This window comes from Felis catus, chromosome B3 (assembly GCF_018350175.1).
Source record: "Felis catus isolate Fca126 chromosome B3, F.catus_Fca126_mat1.0, whole genome shotgun sequence".
Taxonomy (NCBI): Eukaryota; Metazoa; Chordata; class Mammalia; order Carnivora; family Felidae; genus Felis; species Felis catus.
In genome coordinates this window covers 145,780,918-145,793,199 of record NC_058373.1, presented here as the reverse complement: position 1 = coordinate 145,793,199, position 12,282 = coordinate 145,780,918, and the positions used below count along the sequence as shown (strand labels likewise).

At 61.9% G+C, this 12,282-nt stretch overlaps 1 protein-coding gene and 2 long non-coding RNA genes across 3 annotated transcripts; 1 reads left to right on the top strand and 2 right to left on the bottom strand.

The window, feature by feature from the left end:
- Positions 1-387: 387 nt before the first annotated feature.
- LOC111560972 (translation initiation factor IF-2-like) lies at positions 388-3,900 on the bottom strand. Its single transcript, XM_045060679.1, has 3 exons — positions 3,888-3,900; positions 2,028-2,444; positions 388-897 (listed from the first exon to the last, which is right to left on the bottom strand). Exons 1-3 carry the CDS (start codon positions 3,898-3,900, stop codon positions 539-541), a joined length of 789 nt encoding a protein of 262 aa, XP_044916614.1. The 3' UTR covers positions 388-538.
- A 1,922-nt stretch (positions 3,901-5,822) lies between these two features.
- Positions 5,823-9,896, bottom strand: LOC123386216. Its single transcript, XR_006600036.1, has 3 exons — positions 9,770-9,896; positions 9,586-9,665; positions 5,823-6,100 (listed from the first exon to the last, which is right to left on the bottom strand). It is a non-coding gene; the product is annotated as an uncharacterized LOC123386216 (long non-coding RNA).
- On the top strand, positions 9,713-12,049 carry LOC111560931. Its single transcript, XR_002743312.2, has 2 exons — positions 9,713-10,098; positions 11,512-12,049. It is a non-coding gene; the product is annotated as an uncharacterized LOC111560931 (long non-coding RNA).
- Positions 12,050-12,282: the final 233 nt, after the last annotated feature.

Below are 12,282 nucleotides of genomic sequence, written 5' to 3'. Positions count from 1 at the left end.
GGGTGAGCCCTCGGATGGGGGTCTCGGGTAGACTGCTGCCCTCGGGCTGGGTGTCAGGCCCGGTATGAGATGCAGGGGGCGGTCTGCTGGCCTCTGCTCGCATGTGGCTGCTGGTGGCCTGTCTCCCATGGAGCGGAGCCGGCCAGGAGCCTGCCCCGGGCCAGCCCGGCCCGGGTGTGGGCGGCCTTGCAGGCAGGTGACCCCAGGTGAGCGCCAGCAGCCATCCCCAGCGGGGACTGCCTCGCGCCTGGACGCGGCAAGCCTGCTTGTCGCTAATTTATTGCAAATTGTTTGGGAAAGCCGGTTTAATTAAAATCTAAATGAGCCTCCCAGGAGGGCCCGCTCCCCCGGCCCCAGCCGGCATTAATGAGGAGAGACGGGCGTTTCTGGACTGGCGTGGCTTTCATGTTTTTGTCATCCGAAGCCCCCGAGATAATACAATTTATTCATGGAATTCACACTCCAGTGGTGTGAGTAAATGGTGGGCTGGGGTACATAGAGAATGTCGTGCAATCCCAAAGCAGAAGCGAGCAGTGATTCAGGGACGGCTCTTCCCGTCGTAAATTGGGGCGCTGGGGAGGTGCTGAGGGGGAGGCAGGGGCCCCCTGGGCAGCGGGTCGGGGCGCGGCCGCTTTCTGGAGGTGCCCAATAACACCCCGGGAAAGCATCCTTCTGGCTTGTCTCGGGAGGACACCGAAGGACCGAGAAGCAAGGTGTCCTTCAGCGGCCCAGGCCACGCCAGGGCCAGAAATAGCCCACGGGCAGGTGCCCTCCCAGGCCAGGCGGGGGGCCTCGCCGTGTGCCCCCCTTCTCTGGAGTCTCGGTTTCCCCATCTGCTGTGGGAGATGCCTGGACCAGCGATCCTGCAGGGCCCGTCTCCCTCCGAGCGTCTGTGTTCTGTGAAGCAGATTGGCAAGTACCCAGCACTGTAGGGCGGGATGTGCTGGCTTGGGGTCCCACCAGACCCACCGGTTCTTCCTCCACCCGGCGTCCACCCAGAGCTGACGTGACCCAGGGAGCGGCTGTGTGGGGCTCTGAAGGCATACACCCCTACGTTGCCAGCCACTAGCGCATACCAGGGGACAGGCAGGTGGCACGGCCTCCAGGGCGGAGGTCAAGGAGGCCTGCTCCAGAGACAGACAGCTGGGCACAGGTCCCCAGCCCTTGTCCACGTGTCGGCCGTCAGCCTCAGCTGTCGGCTGGGGAGAGTCACGTGGCCCCCGTTCCGGCGACCCTGACGCGCTCCTGTGCAGACAGCGAGTCCGGGACGGGCCCCATAGCGGCCCCTTCCTCATTGCCGGTGCCTGTCCCTTCCCCGGGCAGCGCCCGGTCTCACGGGCCTCTCCTCGCCCACCCCCACTGCGAGCGGGTGGACGGGCGGACGGGTGCACGTGACACTCGGCAGGCTGGGGGGGTCTCAACACACCCGAGGAGCTCGGCCACCCTGTTTTGTCCTGGGGCCCCGTGGGTTTAAAAGCTGCAGCTGCCGAAGGGAAGAAACCCGCCTCGTCTTAAGATCCCGTCGCCAGCTCCAGGCTCCCGTGGGCTCCTTGGACGGCGCGGGAACAAGACGTCATCTCCAAGCGTGGCGAGGCGTGGCACCTCCGTCACCGCCTGGGGGGGCAGCCGGACCACGCGGCCCGCCCCAGCCCGCTCCCCTCCGCGGGCCTGCCCCACCCGTCCCCCGCGCCGAGGCTGCGGCTCAACACGCTTTGGCGCTTTGATCGGGGCCTCTCCGGTGTCGCGATAAATAATTGAAGCTAGACCGCGTGTGTCGAAGTAGGTGAGCCTCGTGCGGAGGGGAACGAATCCGCACAGCCTGAGCCGTTGTTCTCCGGGGACGCCGTAAAAGGAGGCCGCAAGTGAGGACGGGGCCTGCCGCCCGTGCTGCCAGAGGAGGGGGGGGACCCGGAGCAGACGCCGGCCCCCCGGAAGGGCCCGGGGGCCCCCTGGAAGGGCCCGGGGGCCACCTGGCAGGCGGGACGCTGCGGCTCTGCCCGTGGCTGCCTGGGGCAGAGGAGACTTACCAAGCCCACCGCTGGCTTCGTCTCCCGCCGGGGCCAAGGGCCGGGCCTCAGGACCCACCAGCCCCGTGGGGCTTCGAGCTGGCTGCCTGGCACGCAGGCGTGGCCCGAGAGCCGTGGCACCGCTGTCCTGGGACGCGGCCGTGTTTGTCCAAGCAGACGGCGCGGCGAGCGGCTTCTCCCAACGCGGTTCCAGCTGCCCGGCCAGGCTGGGGACGCGGAGAGGGCCCGGAGGCCCGGCCACAGCCTGTGAGCCGTCCTCTCTGCCTGGGCCCGGGGACGACGCGGGCAGAGGGCCCCGCGCAGGCCAGCCGACCGGGAGCCCGGGCCGGGGTCGTGCCGGCCGGGGGAGCCGCGAGCCCGGTGGGCGGGAGCGCGTCGTTAGACACTGATTTACGCTTACTGCCACGCGCCCAGGTGCTCCTCCGCGTTAAGTACACTCACCGGTTTTTTATGCAAGGTTGAACAACTTAACGGCCTGAGCGAGTCGGATGACAAGACTTTAATTACTATTTATCTCCCCCCGTCCCTCGGGAGAGTAATGTGCAGGCATTCGGAGAAGTTCATAAAACAGGAAAGAAAGCAATTCACAAAGTTCTGTGCACACTCACTTCCCGAGCATAACACGGAACGCCCCCCCCCCCCCGGGGAGGGCTGTCACTGTCTCCAGGGTCCCCAAGGCCTTGCAGGGAGCAGGCCAGCTGACCAGGCAGGGGCTAGCGCTGAGAATCCAACAGCCTGTCTCCGACCCCCCCAGACTCCTGGTTTCTCGTTCCCCCATCCTGGCACCGAGGGTCCACAGAGCGACCAGCACGTGCCAGGCCCCACTGCCCGCTGTCCCCGAGGACGCCGACGGCCCGCTGAGGAGTGGGTGCCGGGTGGGGGAGGGGCGGGGGCCCCTGGAGCCCCGAGTGTCTCACTTCCTGGGCGGGGGGGGGGGGGGAGGTCGGATCCCAGGGCCGCGTGATCAATACCGTCGATACTTGGCCGCGGTGAAGACGTGGGACGCCTGTCTGCGAGAGCGTTTTGTCTGCAAAAGGCATAAATTCCGGCGTGGGGGATGGGAAGGGAGGCAGAACAACAGCGAACGACGTCATTTGTTAGCCAAGGCCCCCACCTCGCCTTCGGGGCCGCGTGACAAACAGCTTCTTAAGAACTCTACATTCAGGAGGCCAGTGGAGATCAATCTCCTCTCCTCTCGGGCTCCCGGCGACTCCGAAGGCTGCCTCTGCAGCTCCGTCACTCGTCACTCGGACGCGTTCAAAGGACTCCGTGAGGTTAGACTTTCCCGTTTAGAAATCGCTCAGGACGGCAGGTTCCCCAGAAGAGCCTCCCAGCTGACACCTCTCATTAGCCGCCTCCAGGAGGGCCTCCGGGGCCAAGTGGAGGAGGACAGAGGAGGACGCTGTGGGGGGCGCTGCTTCAGAGAGGGCCGGGGTGGGGGCGCCGGCTGGGGTGCTGACCCCCCTGAGGCAAAGTCGGCCTGACCTTCGGGCCTGTGGCTGTGCTCTGGACACAGACCTCGGGGACGGACGAGTTTGTACAAACGTGGAGACTGAGTCTGCAGAGGGCCTCCGGAGCTCAGGACCTCCCCCCCCCAGCGCCCCCCAGATCCTACCCCCCACCCGCCCCGGGAGCCTTTGCTCTGCAGCCGGGCCTGGTGCTGGCCCCGCACGGTCCGTGGAGGACGGGAGCTCCAGCTGCCTAAAGAGAGACAGGAACCAGGCTCAGACCTCAGGGGCTCCCACAGACGTGCCTACATGTGCACACGCATACACGCACAGGTACACGTGTGCATGTACGTGCCGACCACACACACTCGCAGGCACAGATGTACACGCAACCTCGCACCCCCACGCGTACCATGCACCCCCATGCGTGTGCACAAGCACGCACAGACAGCCTCACACGTGCAGTATGTGTGCACACAGCCCTGTACACATGAGCACCGGGAGCAGAATCAGGCAGGCGGGACTGGGGCCTGCGAAGGGTGACCCGGCCAGCAGAGGCTGACAAAAGCAGGGAGGGACGAGCTCCGTGTGTGACATCATGTCTCAGGGCGGGCGGCTCCTCACGCAGCCTGGACCTGCCCCGGGAGGGGGGGCGGGGCACGCCTGGAGAGGGAGCTGCTTGGCCAAGGTCTGGGGTAGGACCCAGGGCGTGCGGGCGGGAGGCCAGGCTGGCAGGATGCTCGCAGCTGGTTACCAGCCGCAGCTGGGCCAATGGCTGGGGTGGGGGGGGCCTCTCTCAAAGGCCAGCCGCCACCGCCGCCCCTGGCCCAGCCTGGCCCCTTGAACAGGACGCCAATGAGAGGGGAGGGGAGAGGCCCCTGGCGGGGGATGGGCCGAGCCGCAGATGAAAGGCCTTTGAGGATGGGGGAGGGTGTCGCACTCGGCAAAGGAAATATTGAAATGAAATCATTTCCCAGGGTTGGGGGAACTTTCCGGCCTAATTAAATAGCCGAGACTCTCGCGGCCTGCTGTCAGAGAGACGCGCCCGGGGGAGGGAGGGAGCAGATGCCGCCCTTGGAAGAGGGGGATTAGCAGGCTGCCTTCCTTTGATGCCCCCCCACCCCCACCCCGGCTCCCAGGGGCGGAGGGAGCAGCCATCGCGCACTAATTAGGGCCGGAGCCTGCCACCGCCTGTCCTTAGGCACAAATCCATATTCACGTGCTGGGGCGGCGAGGCCCCTCTCGCTCCTGGGCCACCAGCTCCACGGCCACCGGCCCCTCACGCCTGTCTACAGAGGAAGACAGGGCTGGTGGCCCGAGGGGGCAAGAGGAGAGGTCAGCGCAGGCCCTGGGAGCTGAGCCCTCGCCCCTCTGGCTCTGCCCGCCCTCCCCACCCCAGCCTGCGCCTGGCCCCAGGGTGCAGAGGGCAGGCTTGCGGTTCTTGGCTTTTTGCGGGCAGACAGAGCCCTTGACTTAGACCTGGAAGTTAGGGCTCACTTCCCCGCGAGTCAGGGAGGCGGAAGGGAGGGATTGGCAGACCCAGTGTGAGCATGGAGAGGGGCACGCCTGGTCACCGTGCACGGTGGCTGCGGAGTGAGGCAGGGGTGCAGAGAGCAAAGAAGCCCCTCCCCCGGCCTCTGACGCCACAGCCCTGACCCCAGACTTCTCCCCTGGGAGAAGCCAGGGAGCCAGGACCCCACAAACCGGCTCTGAGAGCAGAGGCCGCGGCAGGGCGGAGAAAAACCCTTCCTGCCCCGTGGATGAGACGAGGGCTGGGACGCGGGCACCGTGGCTGCACACAGCCCCCCTGCCTCAGCCCCTCATCTCCCTGTGGCTCCGAGAGCCAGGGAGCTCCGGAACCCCAAACCTGCCGTTCCCAGACCTCCAATGCCAGAGGCGCCTCGAGGCCTGAGGCCCCAGCTGGTCTCCCGTAATCGGCACGCAGAGGCACAGGGGTGAGGCCATTGGCCCAAGGTGGCACCACTGGGCCCTGAGGCTAGCCCCCGATCCCCCACGACGGGAGCCAGAGCCCCTGGGCCCCTGGCACAGCCTCCGGCATGACCGCCAACCCCTCGCTCTGAGAGAGCTGCGTGAACGAGCTCCTCCTCCCCTCCCCTCGGACCGTGAACCTGGCAATGGGCCGCTGTGTGCCCAGGCCGCGTCCTGGGGGTGGGGGGACACTGCAGGGCCGGGCACAGGCACCCTCCACCCAGCGGGCGTTTCGTGTTCCCCACACGCGTGGCGAGGCTCCTGGGGACAGGTCCCAGGCGTCTGTCTGGGGTCATCTCACCCGTTAGAAGGGTCTCCTTCAGCATCTATGTTGGTGAAAAATTCGCGTTTTCTTTTATCTGAAAATGTCTTTCACTTTCATTCTCGAAGAATAGTTTTTCTGTTTATAGGATTTTTTTTTTCCTTTTAGTACATTAAAAATATCTCCCGCTGCCTCCGGCTCTGTTCATGTCTCACGAGAAGCGAGCATTTACCCAAATTATCGCTCCCCCGAGTGCCGTGTCGCTTCTGGGCAGCTGCTTCCAAAGTTTCTCTTTGTCCTGCTCTCTGGCTGTAACGGGCTTTGACATCATTTCCCTGACTTGGACTGACCGGGGTTTCCTGAGCTCGTGAAATCTGTGAAATCGGTGTCTTCCGTCAAATCCAGGCAATTTTCAACCACAATTTCCTTAAAAATAATTAAAATGTAGGGGCTCCTGGTGGCTCAGTCAGTTAAGCGTCTGACTTCGGCTGAGGTCATGATCTCACAGTTCATGGGTTCGAGCCCTGCGTCGGGCTCTGTGCTGACGGCTCGGAGCCTGGAGCCCGCTTCGGATTCTGTGTCTCCCTGTCTCCCCTCCTCTCCCCTCCCCCCTTCACTCTGTATCTCTCTCTCTCTCAAAAACAAACATTAAATTTTTTTTTAAATAATTAAAATGTAAACATTTTTGCTCTCTGTTCCCTCCTTTCTGAGCACACGAATATCACACGTGTCAGATTTATTCCATGGGTCTTGGAAACACTCTGTTTTTTATTGGGTTCCCCCCCCTTTTTTCCCCTCTTCTTCAAATTAGACAATTTCTGTCGCTCCCTCTTGAAGTTCGCTAACTCCTTCGCTGTTTCCATTCTGGTATTGAGCCCATCCCATGAACTTCCATTTTGGATTTACATTTTTCAGTTCTAGAATTTCCACTTAGCTCTTTCTATCAATTTCTATTTTCTACCACAATACCCAATCTTTTTATTTGTTATGAACATATTTTCTTTTATTTCATTGGCCACAGTCGTTACAACAGCTTTGAAATCCTTCTCTGCTCAGTTCAACGTCTTAGTCACCTTGGGGTTAGTCTTTATGATTGTCTTTTTTTCTTTTTTTTTTTTTTTTGAGAACGAGCCACATTTTCTCCTTTCCTCTTGCCCCGAAATTTTGGATTGCATCCTGGGTTTTGTAGACATTCTGCTGTGGGGCCTCCGGACTGAAGTGCGTTGGTATTCATTATCTTCGCAGGCAATTCATCTGGGGTGATTCAAACTAGAAGATGTCCCTCTCGGGTGGATCCCACGTGGCCGTGGCCGGGCTGCTCGGGGTCCGCCCCGCCCGAGTGTGGTTCAAGAGCCGTCCGGAGACACCACGGGGGTTTATACACACGTCTTCGGACCCACCCCTTTCTGGGATTGTCTCTTACCTTCCTGTGGTTGAGGCTGTACTGCACACTTTTTGTTGGACTTTGGACGATGTTTGTGACCTGCGTGGTGTGAACTCGGGGCTGCCCTCAGGCCGGAAGCTGTTAAAATGGGAACGTTCCTCAGTTCTGGTCCTTTCTCCTAAAGGCTGACTCCTGCCTGTTGTTCTCCCGTGACTTCAGCTACTCGGTCTAGCATCTGTTTGGTCCAGTGTTTATACTTGTTGCCTCTGGGAGAGTCGGCCTGATAGGAACTTACCGGCTGCTACCAGAGTCAGAGCTCTGAGGCTTAAGTCGAGGCTCCCGATCGAGCCCGGCAGCCTTCCCCCAGGGCTAATCTAGTCCTACTGAGATCCCGGCCCTTCTGGAATCTTTCTGAATGCCTTGCGTGTTGCTGAGACCGAATCGTGTCTCCCACAACATCTGGAGGTTGAAGCCCCCGTGTGGCTGGACCTGGGGAGAGAGTTTTCAGGAGCTTAAATGAGGGCGTAAGGGTGGGGCCCTGATCCTACAGGACAGTGACCTTACAGAAGAGGAGAGCGTTTCTCTCCCCACCTGCCACGTGAGGACCCAGTGAGAAGGCGTCTGCAGGCGGGAGGACCCCTCAGCTGAGCCCGACCACACCAGCACCCGGAGGTGGGGCTCCCGGCCCCCAGAGCTACGAGGAGCAGAGGTCCATCGTCTAAGCCACGCGGTCTGCGGCGTTTCGTTCTGCCGGTTAATGCCGGTGTCGGGAAGGTTGTCCCCCTCCGGCTGCTCAGAACTCACACGTGTCCGGAGAGATTTCTAGAGCTGTTCCGTGGACAGCCCCTCCTCCGTGGCCCTCTTCCCCACAACACCCCAGCCTCTCAGCCTCCCCAGCCCCAGTCCGTGCCTCCTCACCTCGGCGGACGGCTTCCCAGCGGAAAATGGGGCTCCCCTCCCGCCTCCCCCCCCCAGGGGCCCTGCGCTGCCCGGTGCCCAATGTCTGTAAACGCTCGCTTTATGCCCTTTGGTTGGTTTGCGGTTGTTCATGGCAAAGTCCCTTCGGCTTCACTGAACCTCGAGCGTGACGCGCGCACCCACGGAACACGGACACGATGTCAGGTGACTCGCGCAGGTAGCGCACAGACAGCGCCCACCGGTGGCCGGAACCCGCCCGGAAAAGGACACATCCCCCCGCACGCCGCAGGCGCCCCGTGTCCCCGCTTCGAAGGCGGGCGCTGTGTTCACTTCCAGCACCACCGACCAGTGTCCGTGGCTTTGACGTTCATGGAATGGGGTCCTCGCGTCCGGCCTCTCACCTGCTCTGTTGCTGAACTTCTAACATGCTGCTGCATAGAGCGAGGTAGCCGCTGTCATGAATGGTTTCCGGCCTTCCGCTGGACGGGTGCCCGGCCTGGGCGCGTGCTCACCCCACCGCGGGCTTTGTGGTTCCTTCTGGACTTTAGCCATTGAAAACTGCTGGAAACATTCTCATACGTGTCTTTTGGTAGAAACACGTGTGCACTTCTGTTGGGTCCATACCCAAGGTCGTAGAATTTTCCCAAAGCTGCCCAGCACGTCACAGTCCTCCTTGCCAACGCTCAGCCCTTCCTCCCTTTCCTGGCCTCCATCGGGGGAGGTGACATCACGTGGCGTCAGGACTGCCTCTCCCTGCGAACTAGGAAAATCGAGCAATTCCCTTTTCACGTCCTTAGAGGACATTCGGGCACCCCTCTTGCGAAATGCCAGTTTAAACAGTTGGCTTGGTTTTTTTTTTTATTATTTTTTTAATGTTTATTTATTTTTGAGACAGAGAGAGACAGAGCTTGAGTGGGGGAGGGGCAGAGAGAGAGAGGGCGACACAGAATCCGAAGCAGCTCCAGGCTCTGAGCTGTCAGCACAGAGCCCGATGCGGGGCTCGAACCCACGAGCCGCGAGATCATGACCTGAGCTGAAGTCGGACGCTTAACCGACTGAGCCACCCAGGCGCCCCAATAGTTGGCTTGTTTTTTCGTCCATTTGCTCACCCTTTTTAAAATCGTTTGAGGGTTTTATCCGGTTGTAAATCTTTTGTCAAACGTGTATCGCAAATATCCCCCTGACTGACGTCTCTTAATTGTAATGTGGCCCAATTGATCAGTTACCTCCTTTATAGGTAGCGCTGTTTCGGTCCTGTTCAAATTTTCTTTTTGAGTCTTAAATCACGTCCACGTTGAGAGGATTCTGAATTACGATTCCTCCTTGCAACGTACCTCCTGTCCTTTGTTCTAGCAGCAAAGTGACAGGCAGACCTTTTATTTCTTCATATAAATCATTGATAAGAACGTTCGACAGCCCAGGACTGATGTCAGAGTCCTGCGGGAGCCCGCTGGAGCCCTCCCTCCAGGGTGACACGGGGCCATTAGCTAACTCCCTTTGTCTCTAATTCCTGTAACAGACAAAATGCACCTAACAGTTCATGTGGGATGTACTTACCATTTCATCCTCAAGGATAACACAGCACATTTGGCAAGTGCCGTGGAAATCACAACAATAACGGGCCCTCATCCGCCGGGCTAAGGACCATGACAAGAAAAGGAAATGAGGTTAGTCTCACACGATCGCCTCTTGGAAAACCCGTGCAGTCAGAGGGCAGATCCAAGGGGGGCTTCCCAGCGACCTGAAGCTGGCTGGATTCTCCCCTCTTCTCTGGGACTAAATGTGCTCTGAGGTCTGATATTTTAAGAAACTGGCGGGGCCCTTCCAACCACAGAGCGGTCCCCTGACCGCGGAGGCCGGTTGCCTAGTAACCACCTCTGATGATGTCATCACCTCCGGCAGACCCAGGCCGTGAGGGTCCCCGGAAGGGTCTGCCCCCGTGGGAAGGAAGGAAAGGGTCATTGCGGATGCCAGCACAGGCCGGGGGCAGCTCCTGGGTGGGGAGGCAGGGTGTGATCTAGGCTCAGGGCTGCGTCAGCCCCAGCAGAGGCTCCGGGACACGGCCAGGAGGTAGGTGTGTGAGGGGTCATGTGGGTGGGCTGGGAGGAGGGGCCGCCGCCCTAAAGTCTGGAAGAACGGAAGGGGGCCCCCAGGAGAGAACCCCCCCCATCTGGCAAAGGAGAGATTCCCCCAAACAACAGAGCGGGCGACACCGAGCACCCCAGCTCGCTGGGACAGACCCGAGGACCCCTGTGGTCCCGGGCCTGTTGTTAGAGTCTCCATCGCTCCCGAGGGCCCAGGGCAGGCCCTGAAGACGTGGTCTCTGTACCGTGAGCGCCAAGCTTGGGACTCCAAGTCCCACAGCCTCCGGGGTCCTGTGGCAGCTCTGAACAGGGCCTATCCCAGTCCTAATGGGCCCACAGGGAGAGAAACAGGTCACAGAGCTGCAGACGTGTCTGAGGGCCGGTCTCCGAGGCTGCAGACAGAAGGGCGCGGGCGGATGTGACCAGCAGCCCGGTCCACGGCGCCTCAGACAGACATCCAGGCCCCGGGCGGAGTGGCAGACCGCGGGAAGGGGTCAGACAGGAGACCCCTCGTGAGCAGGGCTGGACCCGGAAGCCCCGTCCTGCGGGACTGGGAGCCGGGCGGCGGATCAGAGAGGGCCCCGGGCTCAAAATCATGCAAATAATCCAATTACGGCAAATCGAAGGGGAATAATGGACATAAGTAAAGCCACGTCCCGCTTCCTAAGGGCTTCGCCTCCTGCTTCCCCACGCCCCTGTCTCCTTCCAGGCTCCCCCTACACCCGTCCCCCGTCCTGCGAGGGGGACCCAGGCTCCCCCTGCACCCCATCCCCCGTCCTGCGAGGGGGACCTAGGCTCTCCCTGCACCCCATCCCCCATCCTGCGAGGGGGACCCAGGCTCCCCCTGCACCTGTCCCTCGTCCTGCGAGGGGGACCCAGGCTCCCCCTGCACCTGTCCCCCGTCCTGCGAGGGGGACCCAGGCTCCCCCTGCACCCCGTCCCCCATCCTGCGAGGGGGACCCAGGCTCTCCCTGCACCCCATCCCCCATCCTGCGAGGGGGACCCAGGCTCTCCCTGCACCCCATCCCCCATCCTGCGAGGGGGACCCAGGCTCCCCCTGCACCCCGTCCCCCGTCCTGCGAGGGGGACCCAGGCTCCCCCTGCACCTGTCCCCCGTCCTGCGAGGGGGACCCAGGCTCCCCCTGCACCTGTCCTCCGTCCTGCGAGGGGGACCTCCTATCACCCCTGCTGAGCTGTGCCCACTTGTGTCACCTTACCCTGAGGTCTGAGTCTGCAGCCTGGCCCCCCCACCCTTCCTGAGCCCTCTCGCAGACACGCTGACCCGGGCCCTCCATCCACACACCCTCCTCTCTGCCAGCCGGTGTCCTTCACATTTAGGGGGTGCGGCAGGCTGGTTCGTGGCCCCAAACGTCCTGACCCCTGTCACCTGTCAACGTAGGGCCGTCCATGGCGAAGTGAACCCTGGCTCAGTGTGGTCACAGGGCAGGAGGGGTGAGGACAGACGTGGACGGTGGACCTCGGGCCAAGGATGCCTCCAGGAGCTGGAAAAGGTGTGGAAATGACTCCCCGGGGCCCCACCAGCGAGGCAGACCCTGACCTCCAGACCGCAAGGCAGTCACGGGCTGTGGCTCCAGGGCAGAAAGTTTGCAACAACTCCTCACAGTTGCTGCTGCAGGGGCCTCGTCTGGGACCAGCCGCCGTCCCTGCAGGACGCCTCCCCCCCACCCCCCAGCCCGCCAGCCCCCTGGCCCGCCGCCCTCCCCGGGGCTCCCTGCAGGGCCCGCCCGCGCCCCAACTCAGGACTCAGCTGGAGGACGGACGAAGAGAGGAGCGGCCGCGTCACGGCTCCCCGCTCAGGCCTTAACTGACAGCAGGAAAACACACATTTGCTGTGGTGACCTGTGCGGAGTTAGACGCTTGCATTATTTTAATTAAGGCTCGTGACGGATGAATCTCAATAAAGCAGCTGTTCTGGACGATGCAGGTGTATAAATAAAGAAAACATTAGGAGGGGTGCCGGGCTCCCGGAGCTGCCGCGGACGTGTTGGCAACAAACCCTCAGAGGAAAGGGATCCATCCTGGCTGTCCGCAGGTGCGAGGGATCTAGGCCCAGGTGAGGACGGGGGCCCAGGGGAAGATGGGAGCCCAGGGGAGGACAGGGGCCCAGGGGAGGACTGGGTCCAGGGGAGGACGGGAGCCCAGGTGAGGA

Coding starts and splice junctions, on each gene's coding strand:
- LOC111560972 (XM_045060679.1), bottom strand. Junction 898..2,027: donor CGAAGCCAGCGGTGGGCTTG/GTAAGTCTCCTC, acceptor TCTGCTTCACAG/AACACAGACGCTCGGAGGGA.